Source organism: Bos mutus, chromosome 3, assembly GCF_027580195.1.
Source record: "Bos mutus isolate GX-2022 chromosome 3, NWIPB_WYAK_1.1, whole genome shotgun sequence".
NCBI classification, from domain to species: Eukaryota; Metazoa; Chordata; class Mammalia; order Artiodactyla; family Bovidae; genus Bos; species Bos mutus.
In genome coordinates this window covers 64,438,762-64,459,416 of record NC_091619.1, presented here as the reverse complement: position 1 = coordinate 64,459,416, position 20,655 = coordinate 64,438,762, and the positions used below count along the sequence as shown (strand labels likewise).

Here is a 20,655-nt window from a genome sequence, read left to right as displayed (position 1 = left end):
AGATTCTTAACCGTTGGACCACCAGGGAAGTCCTCCTTCTGTTTTTTTTTTTTTTGGCTGCAAGGCATGTGGGCTCTTACCAATGGTGGAGATTGATTCCATATCCTCTTCATTGGAAGGTGAAGTCTTAACCACTAGACTGCCTGAGAAGTCCCAACATTACCTTTAAATTGTCCTCCCCAGATGATCCACGTTATTGTCCCTAGATGAATTATAGTATATATATATATGTGTGTGTGTGTGTGTGTATATATTTATTTCTTTGAAATAAAAGTGTGCTCTAAGACAGGCACTAGTATAAGAAATGGCAAGTAATGCTTCATAATCATATGTAGTGAGAAACTCTATATCTTGATGAAATTTAAAATTGAAATTGAAAGTTGCTCAGTTGTGTCCAACTCTTTGCGATCCCATGGACTATAGAGCCCATGGAATTCCCCAGGCCAGAATACTGGAGTGGGTACCCTTTCCCTTCTCCAGGGGATCTTGCCAACCCATGGGTTGAACCTAGGTCTCCCACATTGCAGGTGGTTTCTTTACCAGCTGAGCCACCAGGGAAGCCCAAGTGTCTGAAAAGGAGGGCAGAGAGCTGCAGACTCCAAAGTAAAGTTGTCAACTCTAATTATTATTGTTTTGTAGGCATGTGCCAGCCTCCAAGAGAAACTTAACATTTGATTTTTGATGAGAAATCACCCAACTTTTAAAAGTTGGCAATTAATTTAAAAAGTCTGAAAACACTGCCCACTCCGCAAACATGCCTGTGGACCGTGTGCCACTGAGCTACCTGTTGACAGCCTTGGCCCATAAGAATTATCCTTTGTGCTCATGTCCTTTTCCCCGGTGTCAGCCATGCTCACTAAGCTTCTTAGGTACCCAGTGGTAAAAAAATTTCAAGTGATTTATTCCCAAGAAGGGTAAAGGCCTGATAAACTGAGAGCCGTGCAGTTGGGAGGGACTCTAAAACATCCTGTCCATCGTTTGCTTTTGGAGTCTTGGAACCCAGGGTCTGGGGCACACTGCCTTCTCTTTCTTCCCTTAGCCTTGCAGTCTTGGACCTTCATGGCTGGGTCTTTGCTTATACATTTTGCCCAGGAAGTTTCTGGCTCATGAGAGGGAAGTATGGGAGCCCACTTGGACCCTATGATTAATACAGTGATGTGATGACATCTGTTCTTGTGAATCTGGTTAATGTGAATCAGTCCCTAAGACTCAGGTCAGCTCTGGGAACACTGGAAAAAAGCCTTTCTGGGCCTGCAATGCTGAAGGTCATTGGCATATACAACTTGCAAAGTCCTGCAAGTCCTGAGTTGCCATCTGGCTGCCGTTTTGTTGCTGTGTAACTCCAGAGCTGGAAATTATAGAAATGAATTAGTGAATCTGGTGAAGTAGCTTAGTTCACCTACACAGGTGGTTAGAGGAGGAGGCTGTATATTTCCTCTTCCAGGATGGGGTGTTGATGTGTCTGCTCACTTGATCACATGGTGTCATGTAACTCTAACAAGAGACGTTTTGAGTGGGGATTGGGGGCTCCAGTGAGATGGACACTGGAGGACCCCCACTGCTCAGTGCTCCCCTGAGGGGCTTGGCTTAAATTCAACTGGGCCACTTTGGAGAATCTGAGTATGGTAGTGGGTCATCTTTTGTTTGTACCCTTCTGTAAATGGAAGGGAGAAAAATCACAGTTCTACAGGAGATAGAATGAAAAGGAGACCTTTGTATTTGAAGTGATAGCTTTCTGAACATTCAAAGAGAGACTTTAGCACGTTTCTCATCCCGAGAAAAGCAATGCAAGTGGTTTTGTGGGAGAGGGTGTGGAAAGAGCAGATGGCTCTCTTTCCAGGGTGGATGTGTCAGCAGAAGCAAGTGCCTCAGCAGCCGCCCCTGTGTGTCAGTCGGACCACTGGGCATGGCACCTTTCACCCGGCAGCGTTAGACACTGAACGCGTTAGACAGCATTCTATCTAGCTGGTGTTCTCAGTGCACACGCAGATGAGGTGTGGTGGTTTAGTTGCTAAGTCGTGTCTGACTCTACTGAACCCATAGACTATAGCCTGCCAGGCTCCTCTGTCCATGAGATTTCCCAGGCAAGAAAACTAGAGTGGATAGCCATTCCCTTTTTTGGGGATCTTTCTGACCCAGAAATTGAACCCAGGTCTCCTGCATAGCAGGCAGATTCCTTACTGACTGAGCTACGAGGGAATCCCTGCAGATGAGGACTTATTCCTAACTTCACAGAATTTGTAAATGAGTAGCTGTGTTTTAACTCAGAGTCTCTGATTATTAAGTCCATCTCTTGTTGGATACAACTGTGTCTGTACGTACCCTCCTCTTATGGACATCAGGGCTCTGAGCCTACTCTGAATTGTACTCCAGGCCAATTCAGGCCCTCAAGGGAACAGAACAAGAGGTTGTTCTGTGCAAAAGCAGGAGAATGCCCCACCTCCCCACACACACCCTGTGTGGGTGGGGGAGCTAACCCACACAACTTGGTTTACTTGTTCTCCACCTGAAGACAGGGCCTTGGCTGATGTTAGCCCTCCTCTTGTCCTGGGGTTCAGGGTGGGACCAGAGACAGACATCTCCCCACCTCCTCTGTTCCCCCATCTCTCCCTGAATGTCAGGATGTAGCAGGGGCCGGGCTGTTTACTGACAATGCCAGTTAAAATGGTATCATAAAAAATGACAAGTAGATATAAGCATTTTATTTAAAACATAAATCTTCATTCTTTCCCTACTCTTCAGATGTAAAAAACTCTGAGAGGACACAAATTGGAGTTCCATTAAGTCTTTCTTTAGTAATCAGAATGGTAATGCACATCTATGGGTTCTGTTTCATATCTAAAACCCAGATATGTGAAATGCTGGATGTTTAAAGATATTTTCCTAATCTCCTAGTGTCATCTTGCCCACACTTTTTTTTTCTTCCCCCCAACTCGCCTTTATGGAGTCTTTCCAAAGCAGTTAACCTGGTTTTCCTAGTAATAATAACTCTTCTGTTTCACACTTCTTTCATCAGTTCATATAGTTTTAAATTAAATAATTAGAGTAATAGATATAATTGCCACAAAAGGGTTTGGGAGACGACTGCTTCCTGGTGACATCATCTCAGCTGTGGGAGCCTGCTGTGCACCCTTGAGCTGTGAGTGTCCTGTGCTCTGGGTGACATGGGGTGGGGCGGGGGGGAGCCCGGAATCTAGTGGATCCTTGGAGCTGCAGACTGATTACCAGTGTCTCCTGTGTGAACTGCATTCCTCCCATCCTCATCCCCAAGAGAGGCCATATGCACATCCATTCATGAGGAGTGAAATGGTGGATTTAGGGCTCAGCCTGGTTGGTTTGAGAAGCTTAGATGGGCCAGCACCCTACAAGTAAGCCAGATTAACAATATTTACAAACATTAAAAAAAACCAAAACTTTTCTTTCCCTGCAGGCTAACAGGACCATCCTGCCTGGTTTTATGTATAAACCGGTTGATTTACTTCCCTGAATCAGGATGGTAGAGGAACATGGCTTCTGTTTCTTCAGCCATAAAAACTGCCTTTTGGGAGGCTAAGCCAGACCTAAAATTTCAGCTTTTGTTTTGGTGCCACCAAGTGGTTGGCTTTGAGATAACACTTTGGAGCCGAAGATGACTTGACAAACATAGTGATTAAAAAAAAAAAAAAAAAGGGTGAACAGGCAGTGCACAGAGAATTTTTAGGGCAATGAAACTACTTTACACGATACTGTCATGATAAAGACATGTCATTATTCATTCTTCCAAACCCACGGGATGTGCAGCACCAAGAGTGAACCATGATGTAAACTGAACTTGAGGTGATGTGGTGTGCCTGTGTAGTTTCATTGATTGTAACGAATGTACCACTGTGGTGGGGAGTGTTGATCATGGGGGAGGTGATGCATATGTTGGGGCAAGATGTGTATGGGAGAGCTCTGTCTTCTCAATTTATTGTGCACTTAAAGCTGCTTTAAAAAGTTGTTGTTGTTCAGTCACCAAGCCATGTCTGACTCTTTGCGACCCCATGGACTGCAGCACGCCAGGCCTTCCTGTCCCTCACCATCTCCTGGTGTTTGCACGAGTTCACATCCATCGAGTTAGCGATGCCATTCAACTATCTTATCCTCTGTCACCCTCTTCTCCTTCTGCCCTCAATCTTTCCCAGCATCAGGGTCTTTTCCAATGAGTTGACTCTTCACATCTGGTGGCCAAAGTATTAGAGGTTCAGCTTCAGCATCAGTCCTTCCAATGAGTATTCAGGGTTGATTTCCCTTAAGATTGACTGGTTTGATCTCCTCGCAGTCCAAGGGACTCTCAAGAGTCTTCTCCAGCACCACTGTTTGAAGGCATCAATTCTGTGGCACTCTACGTTCTTTATAGTCCAACTCTCATATCCATACATGACTACTGGAAAGACCATGACTTTAAAAAATAAAACCTATTAGAAAACAATCTTCCACTCTACATCACATTTTCTCTTTTAGCTACTGGTGTTTCAGGTGAGAGCCAGGTACATAGAGACATAGGGAGGCTGGCTGACTTCTCAAGCCTGGATGACAGTCCCTCCAGCATTCCAGGGCCTGGGTCCTTAGCTTCATACATCCCAGAAATCTTTAATTTCTCCAGTGTATTAAGACTTGGGCAATTCTCTAGGGTTATGCATGCGTACCAAATTTACAAAAGACTTGTTGATAAGTCAGAACGCCTGTGTATTACTTTGCAATCAGAAATGTGTATGTAGTGGTAGACCAAACACAGGCGTTAAGTGAGCATTTCCCACCCTTCAGCACACTTCCATGGGAAGACACATTATATGGAGTAGGTTGCCTGGTGAAATCTTGGTGGATGTGTGTAAGGTCGTTTATCTTGGAGGTTAGTATCATTCAGGTTGAGACTGTCTTGACAGCCATACACCTCTGTACATGACTCCAGCCTGGTCAGTGCGAAATCCTGGTCAGTGCTGGTGACTGACCTCACCTTCTTCTTTGGGTATTCTGTTGGAAACTCTGCGCTGAGTGAGCATTTTCCTCCTGTTAATTTTCTTCCCTCCGGTGGGACACAGTGTGACTGCCAAGGCAGATGCTGTAAACTTGCCGATACAGCTCTAGTCTCATGAGCATCTGTCAGGCCATCATGATCAGCATGAGCTCTGTCAGCTATCATTTAGAGGTTTGGGGTTAGGGGAACTGTCCTGGGTGTCACAGGATCATTAAAAAAATTTTTTTTTTAAAATATGGACCATTTTTGAAGTCTTTATTGAATTTGCTACAATATTGCTTCTGTTTATGCATTGGCTTTTTGGCCACAAGGCATGTATCGATCTTAACTCCCCAACCAGGGATGGAACCCACACCCCTGCATTGTAAGGTGAAGTCTTAACCACTGAACCACTAAGGAAGTCCCTCAATTAGTATTTTTAATAATTTCACTCTCAGAGGAAAACTTATGTGTTTTGGTGACTCTGTCCTCAAATACATGCTAAAATTAACATGTAAAATCCTACCCACCTTGGAGTAGATCCCCAATAGTGAAACAGGGCTTGCTAAAGATGAAAATTACCCTTGATTATAAGGAAGGATGCATTCATGCAGACCACCTGATGTCCTTCAGTGCTCTGTACAGATCTCACTACCCGCTCACACACCACAGGCTGCTCTGCAACTCTGCATTGGAGCTCAGTTATCTCCCAGGCTGGTTGCTGTGTCTTCCCACCCCCACCTCCATCCTTGCCTCAAACTGCTGCTCCAGAGTCCTCAGTCGAGAGGACTGGGGGGATACCTGCAGGAGTTCAAAACTGGTGGCCTGTGATTGGAACCTGATCCACAAATCTTTTATTTTTGTCATTGTGTTGTTTTAAAGTTTGATTTAATTGCTAAAAGTTAAAACTCTGGCACAAAACAGTATTCATTTTCTTTGCAAACAAACAGGAGATCTGTCTACGCAGTGTTTACTTTCTGACAGGGCAGGCAGTCGCTGGAGTGGCCTAGATAGGGTCCTCTTGGGAGTCATCCTCCATTTCCATTCTACCCTTTCACTCATTTATGTTACTGTCTGATATTGAGGGATGACTCTTGGTATGTTGGAAAAACACAACCAAAATAAAACACACACATAGAAAGGAGCAGCACCATCGTGAACTCTTGCTCCATCATGCTCCCTGTTCTCTCCTGCCTTCTGAAAGGACTTCCTTCCTGGGAACCTGCTCCTAGCCTCCTGAGGAGCCTGCCTATCTCATCCATCCACCTCTGAATGTATTCTTTGTGCTTCCGAGAGGTGTGGTGGTGAAGTGTTGTGGAGGAAAGCATACAGACTTTGGGGTCACAAGACCTGGATTTGAATCCCAGCTCCAATTGTTTCCCTGGTGGCTCAGATGGTAAAGAATCTGCCTGCAATGTGAGACCCAGGTTTGATCCCTGGGTGGGAAGATCCCCAGGAGAAGGAAGTGGCAGCCCACTCCAGTATTCTTGCCTAGAGAATTCCATGGACAGAAGAGCCTGGCAGGCTGCAGTCCAGGGTGTTAAAAAGAGTCAGACATAACTGAATGACTAAAACTTCACTTCCAATCTCTGAGTTCAATTTCCTTTTCTGTAAAGTGATGGCTCTAACTTGCCTCTTAGGTTAGTGTGAGAATTAAATGGGATTTTGTATTTAAAGTGTCAATCAGAAGGTAGGTCCTCAAATAATGGTGCCTCCATCCCTGTCTTCTATTAAGACATGACTCTTTCCCTTCTTCATAACCTTGATGAAGTCCAGCTGCACACCAACCTCTGCCTTCATGCCACATAGACTTCTTTACTCTTAGAATAAAACCAACTGTTTTAATTTTTGTTCCTTGTAACTTCCAGTCTTTCCCATCAGCACATTTCACATATTCCCTTTTCTTTTTTGTAGTCAGACCTCCCATACCTCTCTATCATTTGAGAGACTCTTGCATGAGAAAAATGGATGACAGGTGAATTTATTTTGGGAAATTCTATCAGGCATAGATTTTATAAAATTTTACAATAACTGTACAAAAATTTATGGTGGAAACTCCATTAGCTTTTATAGCCATCATTTGAAATTCTTAATATGTGTACCTTTCCCTATCCATTGTATTTTTATAGATATGGAGCCCAGGTCAAAAGCTGGAAAGTCATCAACAGGAAAGATTGGTACGGGAAGGGAGACACTTCGTCTGAGATCGAAAGGTCCTGCCACCGTGGAGGAAGTGGTATGTTAGGTTCACTTAATCCTTATTCGGCTTGGAAATGCATGAACATTCATGTTTGTCAGAGCTGAAAATAAAGGTAAAATCACAAGATTAAGTAAAAGGCTTTGTATTCTAATTAAGGCATGGTCTTTAATTCATTGTCTACTTAGACAATATGAGTGTTATTGAAGGCATTTGAGAAGGAAATACAGAAACTAAGTGCGTGAGGAGAGATTGTGATACAGCAGTCCTCTAGAGTATACAGACATCTGGACTGCCTAAAAACTTAAATCAGCCAAAGCTCTCTGAGATCTAAGAAAAAGTCACTGAGCCACCTGTAGGAGTAAACAGATTTGAGATTTTGATAGTGAAAGATGATGTTCATGAAAACCAGTCTCCTCAGGCAAAGCATTTGATAATCATCTGGTCTCCTCTTTCATGTCCCACACCCCTTCCATCAGCAAATCCTGGTGGCTCCACCTCCACAGCAGACCAGAGCGACCAACTTCTCCCCACCTCTGGCCCCCCACTCTGACCCAAGGCAGCAACAGCTCATCTCAACTATTATGGTCACTAGTTCATGCTTCCTGCTTTCTCTCTCCCTTGCCTTCTTACCCTCTTTACCCACACAGCAACTAGGGTTATCCTTTGAAAATACAAATGAGATTGTTACTTTTCTGTAACAATCTGTTGGAAATCCTCTAGGGGGTTCCCTCAGAGTAACAAGCTAACATCCTCAGAAGGACCAGCATGATTTGACTGTGTGTTTCTACTCTGATCTCATCTCTCTCTCCTCTTGCCTCCCCCTGCTTCAGCCACTTGAGTCTCTTTACTGTCCACAAACACTCTAAATGCATCCCTATCTCAGGACCTCTGTATGAGGTGGTATGTCTGGCTGATGCACTCCTTGCTTATGGGCATGGCTTACTCCCTTGCTGCCTTCAATTTCTGTCTTTGTCCCACCCTGTCTAACCTCTGAGCATAATATAATAGCAGTTCCTGCCACCTGCCCTCTGCCCAGTCTTCCTTACCCTTTATTTTCTCTAAGGCGCTGAACCTGTTGGGCCTCATTGGATCTTTGTTTCCTTTTTGTTCCTTGTCTTGTTCTCATCTGTTCTGATCACTGCCATATCTCCAGCACCTAGAACAATGCCTGACACTTCAGAGGAGCTCAGATCTTTGAATTTAATGAATTAGTGAGTGATTCATTTATGCTTGATGGGAGGAAGGGTTTTGCTGATTGACTGTCTATGAAAAGGTCAGTATTTAAGTGAAAAACACCAGGAGAAGAGATGAATGGAGGGAAGGAAAGCAGAAGAAGAGGGCAGCAGTGGTGAGGATTCAAAGTGGCAAATGGCAGGCCTGCTCACCACAGGAAGACAGCAGTGATGAAGCCCTCCTGTGGGGGAGGCAGGACAGTAGGCTTCTGAGCTCCAGACTGCCTGCCTGAGGTGGGAGGGACGTGTCTGTGTATATGTACTGTCCTAGGGCATCTAGCTGCTTGAAGAACAAAAGAGTGAGACAGATGAATGGTAAGGAGGCTGTTATTGTAGGATCCAGAGCTTGTGGGGGACGATGTCAGGGTCAGTCATGGGTGTGGTTTGTTGGAGCAGATACTTAAGGAACCATGAGGCCAAGGTTGTCATCTTGAACGTTGGAGTCACCTAGGATGTTGTCAGTTTTGGGGACTCCAGAGGAAGATTCCGAGTTGGGTGTCTTGTTCCTGGGTGAATGAGTAGATTGAAATGGAGGCTGGTGACAGCGGAGAGGGCCGGGAGGGCCAGAAGCATTTTGAAAGTGAGAGATGATGAGGTTTGTGAAAAAACCCACGGCAGTAACTCCTGGTCGTTTCAGAGTCTTTACTTTTTCAGTGCTCAGCCTGCTGCCTGGCATACTGCTGAAGGCCAGTAAGTGTTCATTGAACAAGTGAACACACCTAGGTGGAGGAAAGGAATCTGTAAGAGAGGGGAAGGAGCTGGGGGTCCCAGCTGTGCTCTGCAGTGGAGGCTGGGAGGGGAAAAGCACAGACCTTCAAACTGCTTGCGTAGAAACTGGAGTCGGCAGGAAAAACTCCATGTCACTTCAGGAGGGAGGCTATCTTCTAACAGTTAACGTGGATCACATATATCTGTTTATTTATGAGCAGCAGTTGTGTATCAGGTGCTGGAATGAAAAAGAATAACTGAAGATCTGCTTGAGGAGGTGGGAAAGATTCATTCCAAGATAAACTCTAAATCTCTCTTCCTATTTGCATAGCCTGTTTCTTGAAATAGGGCAATTAAAATAGCTCATAATAAAGGGGGGGAAAAACTAGTTTGGCACTAATATTAAATTTGATACAAATTTAATACCTATGATTTAATTTCAAACAGTAAAGATTTGAAACCATGCAGCTCATCACCTAGCACAAATTCTGAAAACTGAACAATACTCCACTTGCATGAGTTACTTGGTGTGTGTTTGTTGAGACAGGCACAGTCCAGGGGCTGGTAACACAAAGGTGATTAAAGACCTTGTTTTTCCTTTAAAGGGAAGAGGCATGAAAATAAACTGTTAAAAACCAAATTGTTTTGTAATGTCACAAGGAAGGGGCTAGCTGATGAGCTATAGTTAGGAATCAGTAAAGGGGGAAATTGGGAGAGTTGCCTCCATAAGAAATAGTTGAGTTAGTCACAGATGGAGAGAAGAGTGTTCTGGGCATGAAATGATAATGGATATGGGAACCTTGTAAATGTCTATGAGGCTGGAGTGTGGCTGCTGAAAGTATCTGGTGGGAGGTGTTGAGACTGGAGATAGAGGCCTGGGTCAGGGCGTGAAGGGTCTGTAAATAATGCTAAGGGTCGGGGCGGGTGGCTATTTAAAGATTGCAAGGGGAGCAGCAAGTCGGTTTTGTGTTTTAGAAAAATCCCTTGGTTCTAGGGATGGAATGCTGAACAGGGTAGATTTGCGAGGGTGAAGATTACAGGTGCGGAGACCCATTAGGAAATCTCTGCACATAAGAAAAGACGAGGGAGTATTATTCAGTCAAAAGAAGGAAATCCTGCCATTTGTAGGATGTGGATGGACTTGAACAATAGTGTAATATGTCAGAGAAAGACAAATATTGGATGACCTCAGTTTTATTATCTCCCCCTCTCCCATTCCAAACAAAACAAACCACACCTTGTGTAGAAACAGAGCAGATTGGTTGTTGCCAGAGGCAGGGAGTTGGGCAGGCGGGCTGGGTGACATGGATGAAAGGGGTCAAAATGTACAAACCTTCAGTTATAAGTAAGTCCTGAGAGTGGACTCACAGCTTGGTGATTATTGTTGATAATACTATATTATATATTTGAAAGTTGCTAAGAGACTAGATCTTAAAAGTTCTCATCACAAGGAAGAGAAAACTATGTGTAGTGATGGGTAACTAGACTTACTGTGGTGATTTTTTTTTTTACAGTATATACACATATAAAATCATTATGTTGTATACCTGAAACTAATAGTATATGTCAATTATATTTCAATTAAAAACAATTAGGACTGAACCCAGGCAATCAGAATGTGAATGGAAGAGGGTTGATGAAATCAAGAGCTGTTTAGAATAGTAAGATCTTGGTGGCCATTTTTGTGTGAGGAGTACTGATACTTGTTGCAATAACCTGCAATGTGTATCTGTATAAATGCAAAGATAAATACCTAAGTTACTTTGCATAGCCTGTCACTTTACGCAGACTATTCAAAATACATTGTAAATAAGTCAAGAGTGATATATCATGTCTCTTGTCTCGTTGTTTTAAAGGCCTAGTTAATATAAATAAAAGTACATGAAAGTTGTAATAATATCCTCAAGGAAATAAAAATAAAATTTTAGTGTCAGATCAGATCAGTCGCTCAGTCGTGTCCGACTCTTTGCGACCCCATGAATCGCAGCACGCCAGGCCTCCCTGTCCATCGTAAAATGTATTTTAAAATAAGTTTTGAGAATACAAAACAACCTATATTTATGGCAGTATTCAAAGTATTATGAATTTTTTGCAACTTAATCTTGAATTCAATATTTGTACCTATGGTCACGCATTTAATATCTTTGGGCAGTTTTTTTCCCCAGCTCTGAAGTGATTTAAAACCAAATATTAAAATAAACATAGAACCAGACTTTACCAAATATTAAACCAAGATTTTTAAAGAACAATAAAATATATGTGATCATGTTTTTTCATAGAAACTTTTACTAAATAGTTAGGAAGAACAAAAATATTTTGGTACCCTTAATACACATATTATATATGTAATTGATAAAGAATGCATGCAGTAGTCTCTTCTTATCCACAGCAGACACATTCCAAACCCCTCAATGGATGCCTGAAATTGTAGATAGTACTGAGTTCTGTGTATACTGTTTTTCCTGTACATATATACCTATGATAAAGCTTAATTTATAAATTGGGTACAGTAAAAGTTGATGACAACTAATAGTTAAATAGAGCAAGTATAAAATGTACTATAATAAAAGCTATGTGAACGTGGTCTCTCTCTTTAAAGATTTTATTTTACTGGACTCACTCTTCTTGTGCGAATGTGAGATGATAAAATGCCAGTGTGATGAGATGGAGTGAGGCGCATGATGCCGGCATTGTGACGTAGCATTAGCCTTCTTACTCTAGGTCAGAAGGAGGATCATCTAGCTGTGATGATGGGGAAGGTTGGATCTCAGGAGCAGATGATGTTGATGGTTGGGGGTTCTGGGATGGAGCAGATGGTGTGAGGTTTTATCATATTACTCAATGGCACATAATTCAAAACTTAGGAACTGTTTATTTCTGGAGTTTTCCATTTAATATTTTTGGACCTCAGTTGACTGAGGTAACTGAGGAGGAAAGCAAAACCACAGATAAGGATGGGTGACTACGGTACAAATAATTAGATGTATGTGTTTAGGATGTTTTACTCTTGGGGTGAGCTCTGCCCTTTTCAAGGCACACAGGACCCCTTGAGATCTAGTCATGTCACATGGGATATCTTGCAGTCCCTTTAACTTGCTGTACTTTTCTATCAGACTCTGTGACCCCACATAGACTTCATGTCTCTGTTGTCTTCTATCTGTCCTGGTTTATCTGACACCAGTTAATTTTGAAAACACAGTTCTTAAGTCACCTTTCTGAAGTCTTCCTGGACTCTTAGAGATTTAAATTTACTTCCACTGGGACTTCCCTGGTGGTCCAGTGGTTAAGAATCTTCCTGCTTATGCAGGGGACCTGGGTTCTATCCCAGCTCTGGGGAGATCCCACATTCCGTGGGGCAACTAAGCCTGAGTGTTGCAACTACTGAGCCCATAATTCTAAGGTCTATGAGCTGCAACTACTGAGCCCTTGAACCTCGCCTAATGAAGCCCACACACAGCAAAGAAGACCCAGCACAGCCAAAAATAAATTAATAAATAAAAAAAATTTATTGCCCCTATGATGCCTCTGTACCTTTGACATCCTTTAGAAATTGTCCTTATTGTGGTTAAATAGCTATTTTTTTCACATCTCTCTCCCTTCTAGATTGCTAGCTACTTGGAGACAGCATTCCTAGTTTTTCTTCTTTGAATCTATAATACTTATCACAAACACTAAAAATAAGTATTTACTGTATTGATTTGTATTGAATTACAGGGCACATTCTAGATATATTTCCATTAAAATTAGCTGAAGTACACAACCAGGAACTGGCTCTACTTCAGATTTCCCCCATGTGTGCCTCAGCATTCAAGAGATTGCATGTAAAAATGTCTTATTTCTCTTTTCTTCGATAAAGCCTTCTGAAGCCAAGGAAAAGGCGATTGGAAAGGTTGATGATCTTCTTGAATTGTACATGGGAATTCGAGATACTGATTTAGGTAAGATCATACTATTTAAAAAAGTCATATGTCTTAATTTTATGGAACTTAATGCTTATTTATGTCTTGCTTGCATTTATAGTCAATTATACTTTTCAAGGTAAAAAGTGTTTGTGGAGTGATCAAAAGCATAATGAAAATGAAGATAATATATAAAAGTAAAAAGAACACTTGACCCTTATCCCTTACTAGTTTTTAGGCCTGAAAGCCAAGTCAACTTTTCTAAACCTCCAGGTTTTTTTTTTTTTTACAGGAAAATGTTTAACTATTTTTGAAAAGTTGAAGTAGGGCTGATCTTAAAATATTGTGTTTTAGATGTATAGCAGAGTGATTCAGTTATATATTGATATATATTTTAGATTCTTTTCCATTATAGGTTATTACAAGATATTGAATATAGTTCTCTGTGCTATACAGTAAATCCCTGTTTATCTGTTTTATGTATAGTAGTGTATATCTGATAATCCCAAACATCTAATTTGTCCCTCCCTCCCTTTCCCCTTTGCTAACAGTAAGTTTGTTGTCTATGTCCTTGAGTCTGTTTCTGTTTTGTATATTAGTTCATTTATATTATATTTTAGATTCCACTTATAAGTGATATCATATGATATTTGTCTTTGACTTACTTCACTCAGTATGCCAGTCTCTAGATATTAGCATATTTTTCTTTATCTGTCTTACTTACACTCATGTTGCTACAAATGGCAATATCCCATTCTTTCCTATGACTGAGTAGTATTACATTGTGTGTGTGTGTGTATATGTATATATACATATCACATCTTTTGTATCCATTCATCTGTCAGTGGACACTTAGATTGCTTCGATGTCTTGGCTATTGTAAATAGTGCTGATATGAACACTGGGATGCATGTATCTTTTTGAATTAAAGAGTTTTGTTTTCATCTTTTCTGGATATATGCCCAGAATGGGATTGATTGCTGGGTTATTATTATTTTTAAATTAATTTATTTTAATTGGAGGCTAATTAATTTACAATATTGTAGTGGTTTCTGCCATACATTGGCATGAATCAGCCATGGGTGTAAATGTGTTCCCCATCCTGAACCCCCCTCTCACGTCCCTCCCCATCTCATCACTCAGGGTCATCTCAGTGCACCGGCCCTGAGCACCCTGTCTCATGCATGGAACCTGGACTGGTGATCTGTTTCACATATGATAATATACATGTTTCAATGCTATTCTCTCAAATCATTCCACACTCGCCTTCTCCCACAGAGTCCAAAAGACTGTTCTTTACATCTGTGTCTCTTTTGCTGTCTTGCATATAGGGTCATCATTACCATCTTTCTAAATTCCATATATATGCATTAGTATACTGTATTGGTGTTTTTCTTTCTGGCTTATTTCACTCTGTATAATAGGCTCCAGTTTCATCCACCTCATTAGAACTGATTCAAATGTATTCTTTTTAATGGCTGAGTAATACTCCATTGTGTATATGTACCACAGCTTTCTTATCCATTCATCTGCCGATGGACATCTAGGTTGCTTCCATGTCCTGGCTATTGTAAACAGTGCTGCGATGAACATTGGGGTACACGTGTCTCTTTCAATTCTGGTTTCCTTGGTGTGTATGCCCAGCAGTGGAATTGCTGGGTCATATGGCAGTTCTATTTCCAGTTTTTTAAGGAATCTCCACACTGTTCTCCATAGTGGCTGTACTAGTTTGCATTCCCACCAACAGTGTAAGAGGGTTCCCTTTTCTCCACACCCTCTCCAGCATTTATTATTTGTAGACTTTTTGATAGCAGCCATTCTGACCAGCGTGAGATGGTACCTTATTGTGGTTTTGATTTGCATTTCTCTGATAATGAGTGATGTTGAGCATTTTTCATGTGTTTGTTAGCCATCTGTCTTCTTTAGAGAAATGTCTGTTTAGTTCTTTGGCCCATTTTTTGATTGAGTCGTTTATTTTTCTGGAATTGAGCTGCAGGAGCTGCTTATATATTTTTGAGATTAATTCTTTATCAGTTGCTTCATTTGCTATTCTTTTCTCCCATTCTGAAGGCTGTCTTTTCACCTTGCTTATGGTTTCCTTCGTTGTGCAAAAGCTTTTAAGTTTAATTAGGTCCCATTTGTTTATTTTTGCTTTTATTTCCATTACTCCGGGAGGTGGGTCATAGAGGATCCTGCTGTGATTTATGTCAGAGAGTGTTTTGCCTATGTTTTCCTATAGGGGTTTTATAATTTCTGGTCTTACATTTAGATCTTTAATGCATTTTGAGTTTATTTTTGTGTATGGTGTTAGAAAGTGTTCTAGTTTCATTTTTTACAAGTGGTTGACCAGTTTTCCCAGCACCACTTGTTAAAGAGATTATCTTTTCTCCATTGTATATTCTTTCCTTCTTTGTCAAAGATAAGATGTCTATCAGTTCAGTTCAGTCACTCAGTCACGTCCGACTCTTTGCGACCCCATGAATCGCAGCATGCCAGGCCCCCCTGTCCATCACCAACTCCCGGAGTTCACTCAGACTCACGTCCATCGAGTCAGTGATGCCATTCAGCCATCTCATCCTCTGTCATCCCCTTCTCCTCCTGCCCCCAAACCCTCGGGCGTGTGGATTTATCTCTGGGCTTTCTATTTTGTTCCATTGATTTATATTTCTGTCTTTGTTGCAGTACCATACTGTCTTGATGACTGTAGCTTTGTAGTATAGTCTGAAGTCAGGCAGGTTGATTTCTCCAGTTCCGTTCTTCTTTCTCAAGATTGCTTTGGCTATTCAAGACTTTTTGTATTTCCATACAAATTGTGAGATTATTTGTTCTAATTCTCTGAAAAATACCATTAGTAGCTTGATAGAGATTGCATTGAATCTATAGATTGCTTTGGGTAGTATACTCATTTTCACTATATTGATTCTTCCGATCCATGAACGTGGTGTATTTCTCCATCTATTTGTGTCATATTTGATTTCTTTCATCAGTGTTTTATAGTTTTCTATATATAAATCTTTTGTTTCTTTAGATAGGTTTATTCCTAAGTATTTTATTCTTTTCATTGCAATGGTGAATAGAATTGTTCCTTTATTTCTCTGTTTTCTCATTTTTAGTGATAGGAATGCAAGGGATTTCTGTGTGTTAATTTAATATCCTGCAACTTTACTATATTCATTGATTAGCTCCAGTAATTTGCTGTGAAATCTTTAGGGTTTTCTATGTAGAGGATCATGTTATCTGCAAACAGAGTTTTACTTCTTCTTTTCCAGTCTGGATTCCTTTTATTTCTTTTTCTTCTCTGAGTGCGGTGGCTAAAACTTCCAAAATTATGTTGAATAGTAGTGGTGAGAGTGGGCACCCTTGCCTTGATCCTGATTTTAGGGGGAATGTTTTCAGTTTTTCACCATTGAGGATAATGTTTGATGTGGGTTTATCATATATGGCTTTTATTATGTTGAGGTATGTTCCTTCTATGCCTGCTTTCTGGAGAGTTTTTTTTTTTTTCCCCATAAATGGATGTTGAATTTTGTCAAAGGCTTTCTCTGCATCTATTGAGATAATCATATGGTTTTTATCTTTCTGTTTGTTAATGTGGTATATCACATTGATTGATTTGTAGATATTAAAGAATCCTTGCGTCCCTGGGATAAAGCCCACTTGGTCATGATGTATGTTGTTGGATTCCGTTTGCTAGAATTTCGTCAAGGATTTTTGCATCTATGTTCATCAGTGATATTGGCCTGTAGTTTTCTTTTTTCAAGGCATCTTTGGTTTTGGTATTAGGGTGATTGTGGCCTCATAGAATGAGTTTGGAAGTTTACCTTCCTTTGCAATTTTCTGGAAGAGTTTGAGTAGGATAGGTGTTAGCTCTTCTCTAAATTTTTGGTAGAATTCAGCTGTGAAGACTGGGCTTTTGTTTGCTGGAAGATTTCTGATTACAGTTTCGATTTTGGTGCTTGTGATGAGTCTGTTAAGATTTTCTATTTTTTCCTGGTTCAGTTTTGGAAAGTTATACTTTTCTAAGAATTTGTCCATTTCTTCCAAGTAGTCCTTTTTATTGGCATTTAGTTGCTGATAGTAGTCTCTTATGATCCTTTGTATTTCTTTGTTTTTTCTTGATGAAAGTGAAAGAGGAGAGTGAAAAAGTTAGCTTAAAGATCAACATTCAGAAAACTAAGATCATGGCATCCGGTCCCATCACTTCATGGCAAATAGATGGGGAAACAGTGGAAACAGTGGCTGACTTTATTTTTCTGGACTCCAAGATCACTGCAGATGGTGATTGCAGTCATGAAATTAAAAGACATTTACTCCTTGGGAGGAAAGTTATGACCAACCTAGACAGCATATTAAAAAGCAGAGACATTACTTTGCCAACAAAGGTCCGTCTAGTCAAAGCTATGGTTTTGCCAGTGGTTATGTGTAGATGTGAGAGTTGGACTATATAGAAAGCTGAGCACAGAAGAATTGATGCTTTTGAACTGTGGTGTTGGAGAAGACTCTTGAGAGTCCCTTGAACTGCAAGGAGATCCAACCTGTCCATCCTAAAGTCTTGGGTGTTCATTGAAAGGACTGATGTTGAAGCTGAAACTCCAATACTTTGGCCACCTGATGCGAAGAGCTGACTCATTGGAAAAGACCCTGATGCTGGGAAAGATTGAGGGCAGGAGGAGAAGGGGATGACAGAGGCTGAAATGGTTGGATGGCATCACCGACTTGATCATGGGTTTGGGTGGACTCCGCGGGTGGTGATGAACAGGGAGGCCTGGCGTGCTGCAGTTCATAGGGTCACAAAGAGTCAGACACGACTGAGCAACTGAACTGAACTGAAATGAACTGTTGTGGTTTCTCAATTTTCATTTCTAATTTTATTGATTTGATTCTTCTCCCTTATTTTCTTGATGGTTTGTCTATTTTATTTATCTTCTCAAAGAACCAGCTTTTAGCTTTATTGAGTTTTGCTATGGTCTTCTTTCTTTTGCATTTATTTCTGCCCTAAATTTTATGATTTCTTTCCTTCTACTAACCCTGCAGTTCTTCATTTCTTCCTTTTCTAGTTGCTTTAGGTGTAGAATTAGGTTATTTATTTGATTTTTCTCTTGTTTCTTAAGGTAAGCTTATATTGCTATGAACCTTCCCCTTAACTCTGCTTTTACTGAGTCCCATAGGTTTTGGGTTGTTGTGTTTTCATTTTCATTCATTTCTATACATATTTTGATTTCTTTTTGATTTCTTCTGTGATTTGTTGGTTATTCAGAAGCATGTTGTTTAGCCTCCATATGTTGGTATTTAAAAAAATTTTTTTTACTTTACAATATTGTTTTGGTTTTGCCATACATCAACATGAATCCCATATGTTGGTATTTTTAATATATATATATATATATTTTTTTTTTTTTCCTGTAGTTGACATTTAATCTTACTCCATTGTGATCAGAAAAGATGCTTGGTATGATTTCAATTTTTTGAATTTACCAAGGCTATATTTATGGCCCAGGATGTGATCTATCCTGGAGAAGGTTCCATGTGCACTTGAGAAAAAGGTGAAATTCGTTGTTTTGGGGTGAAATGTCCTATAGATATCGATTAGGTCTAACTGGCCCATTGTATCATTTAAATTTTGTGTTTCCTTGCTAATTTTCTGTTTAGTTGATCTATCCATAAGTTTGAGTGGGGTATTAAAGTCTCCAACTATTATTGTGTTACTGTTAATTTCCCCTTTCATACTTGTTAGCATTTGCCTTACATATTGCGGTGCTCCTATATTGTGTGCATATATATTTATAATTGTTATCTCTTCTCCTTGGATTGATCATTTGATCATTATGTAGTGTCCTTCTTTGTCTCTTTTCACGGCCTTTATTTCAAAGTCTATTTTATCTGATATGAGTATTGCTATTCCTGCTTTCTTTTGGTCTCCATTTGTGTAATATATTTTTCCAGCCCTTCACTTTCAGTCTGTATGTGTCCCTTGGTTTGAGATGGGTCTCTTGTAGACAGCATATATAGGGGTCTTGTTTTTGTATCCATTCAGCCAGTCTTTGTCTTTTGGTTGGGGCATTCAACCCATTTACGTTTAAGGTAATTATTGATAAATGTGATCCAATTGCCATTTACTTTGTTGTTTTGGGTTCGAGTTTATACACCTTTTCTGTGTTTCCTGTCTTGAGAAGGTCCTTTAGCATTTGTTGAAGGGCTGGTTTGGTGGTGCTGAATTCTCTCAGCTTTTGCTTGTCTTTAAAGCTTTTGATTTCTCCTTTATATTTGAATGAGATCCTTGCTGGGTACAGTAATCTGTCTTCTTTTTCTGGGACTTCTATGATTCAAATGTTGGGTGTTTCACATTGTCCCAGAGGTCTCTGAGGTGTCCTCATTTCTTTTAATTCTTTTTTCTTTTTTCCTCTCTGCATCATTTATTTCCACCATTCTATCTTCCACCTCACTTATCCTATCTTCTGCCTCAGTTATTCTACTGTTGGTTCCCTCCAGAGTGTTTTTGATCTCAGTTATTGCATTATTCATTATTGATTGACTCTTTTTTTATTTCTTCTAGGTCCTTGTTAAACATTTCTTGTATCTTCTCAATCCTTGTCTCCAGACTATTTGTAACTCCATTTTGTTTTCAAGATTTTGGATCATTTTTACTATCATTATTCTGAATTCTTTTTCAGGTAGACTCCCTATCTCCTCCTCTTTGGTTTGGTTTGGTGGGCATTTATCATGTTCCTTTACTTGCTGAGTATTTCTCTGCCTTTTCGTCTTGTTTAGATTGCTGTGTTTGGTGTGGCCTTTCTGTATGCTGGAAGTTTGTGGGTCCTCTTTATTGTGGAGGTTCCTCCCTGTGGGTGGGGTTGGACGAGTGGCTTGTCAAGGTTTCCTGGTTCAGGAAGCTTGTGTCTGTTTTCTGGTGAGTGCAATGAAGTGTCCAGTAGTGAGTTTTGAGGTGTCTATGGGTTTGGTTTGACTTTGGGCAGCCTGTATATTTAAGCTCAGGGCTATGTTCCTGCATTGCTGGAGAATTAGCGTGGTATGTCTTGCTCTGGAACGTGTTGGCTTTTGGGTGGAGCTTGGTTTCAGTGTAGGTATGGAGGGCTTTTGGATGAGCTCTTATTGATTAATGTTCCCTGGAATCAGGAGTTTTCTGGTGTTCTCAGGTTTTGGATTTAAGCCTCCTGCCTCTGGTTTTCAGTCTTATTCTTATAGTAGCCTCAAGACTTCTCTATCCATATAGCACAGATCATTAAACATCTAGGTTAATGGAGAAAAGATTTTCCACAGTGAGGGACACCCAGAGATGTTTGCAGAGTTACATGGAGAAGAGAAGAGGGAGGAAGGAGATAGAGGTGACCAGGTGGAGTAGAGGGGGAATCAAAAGGGAGGAGAGCAAACTAGACAGTAATCAAATCCCTATGTGCTCTCCACAGCTGGGAACACCCAGAGAGGTTCATGGAGTTACATTGAGAAGAGAAGAGGGAGGAAGGAGATAGAGTTGATCAAGAGGAGAAGAGGGGAAGTCAAAAGGAGAGAGACAGATCTAGCCAGTAATCAGTTCCCTAAGTGTTCTCCACAGCCCAGAATACCCAAAGAGATTCACAGAGTTAAGTAGAGAAGAGAAGGGGAGGGAGGAGATAGAGGTAACCT

At 40.7% G+C, this 20,655-nt stretch overlaps 1 protein-coding gene across 4 annotated transcripts in view; it reads left to right on the top strand.

Annotated features, from left to right (window-relative positions):
• GIPC2 (GIPC PDZ domain containing family member 2) overlaps positions 1 to 20,655 on the top strand; it is a 102,877-nt gene that overhangs the window by 58,601 nt on the left and 23,621 nt on the right. For all 4 annotated transcript variants that reach the window (XR_011463689.1, XM_070367807.1, XM_005904955.2 and 1 more), the window contains 2 exons: positions 7,105 to 7,211; positions 12,972 to 13,053. Coding sequence is in view for 3 of the 4 variants with exons in the window: in XM_070367807.1 (XP_070223908.1) it covers positions 7,105 to 7,211; positions 12,972 to 13,053 (189 nt within the window). In the remaining variant the exon portion in view is untranslated. The remainder of the gene's footprint in view (positions 1 to 7,104; positions 7,212 to 12,971; positions 13,054 to 20,655) is intronic.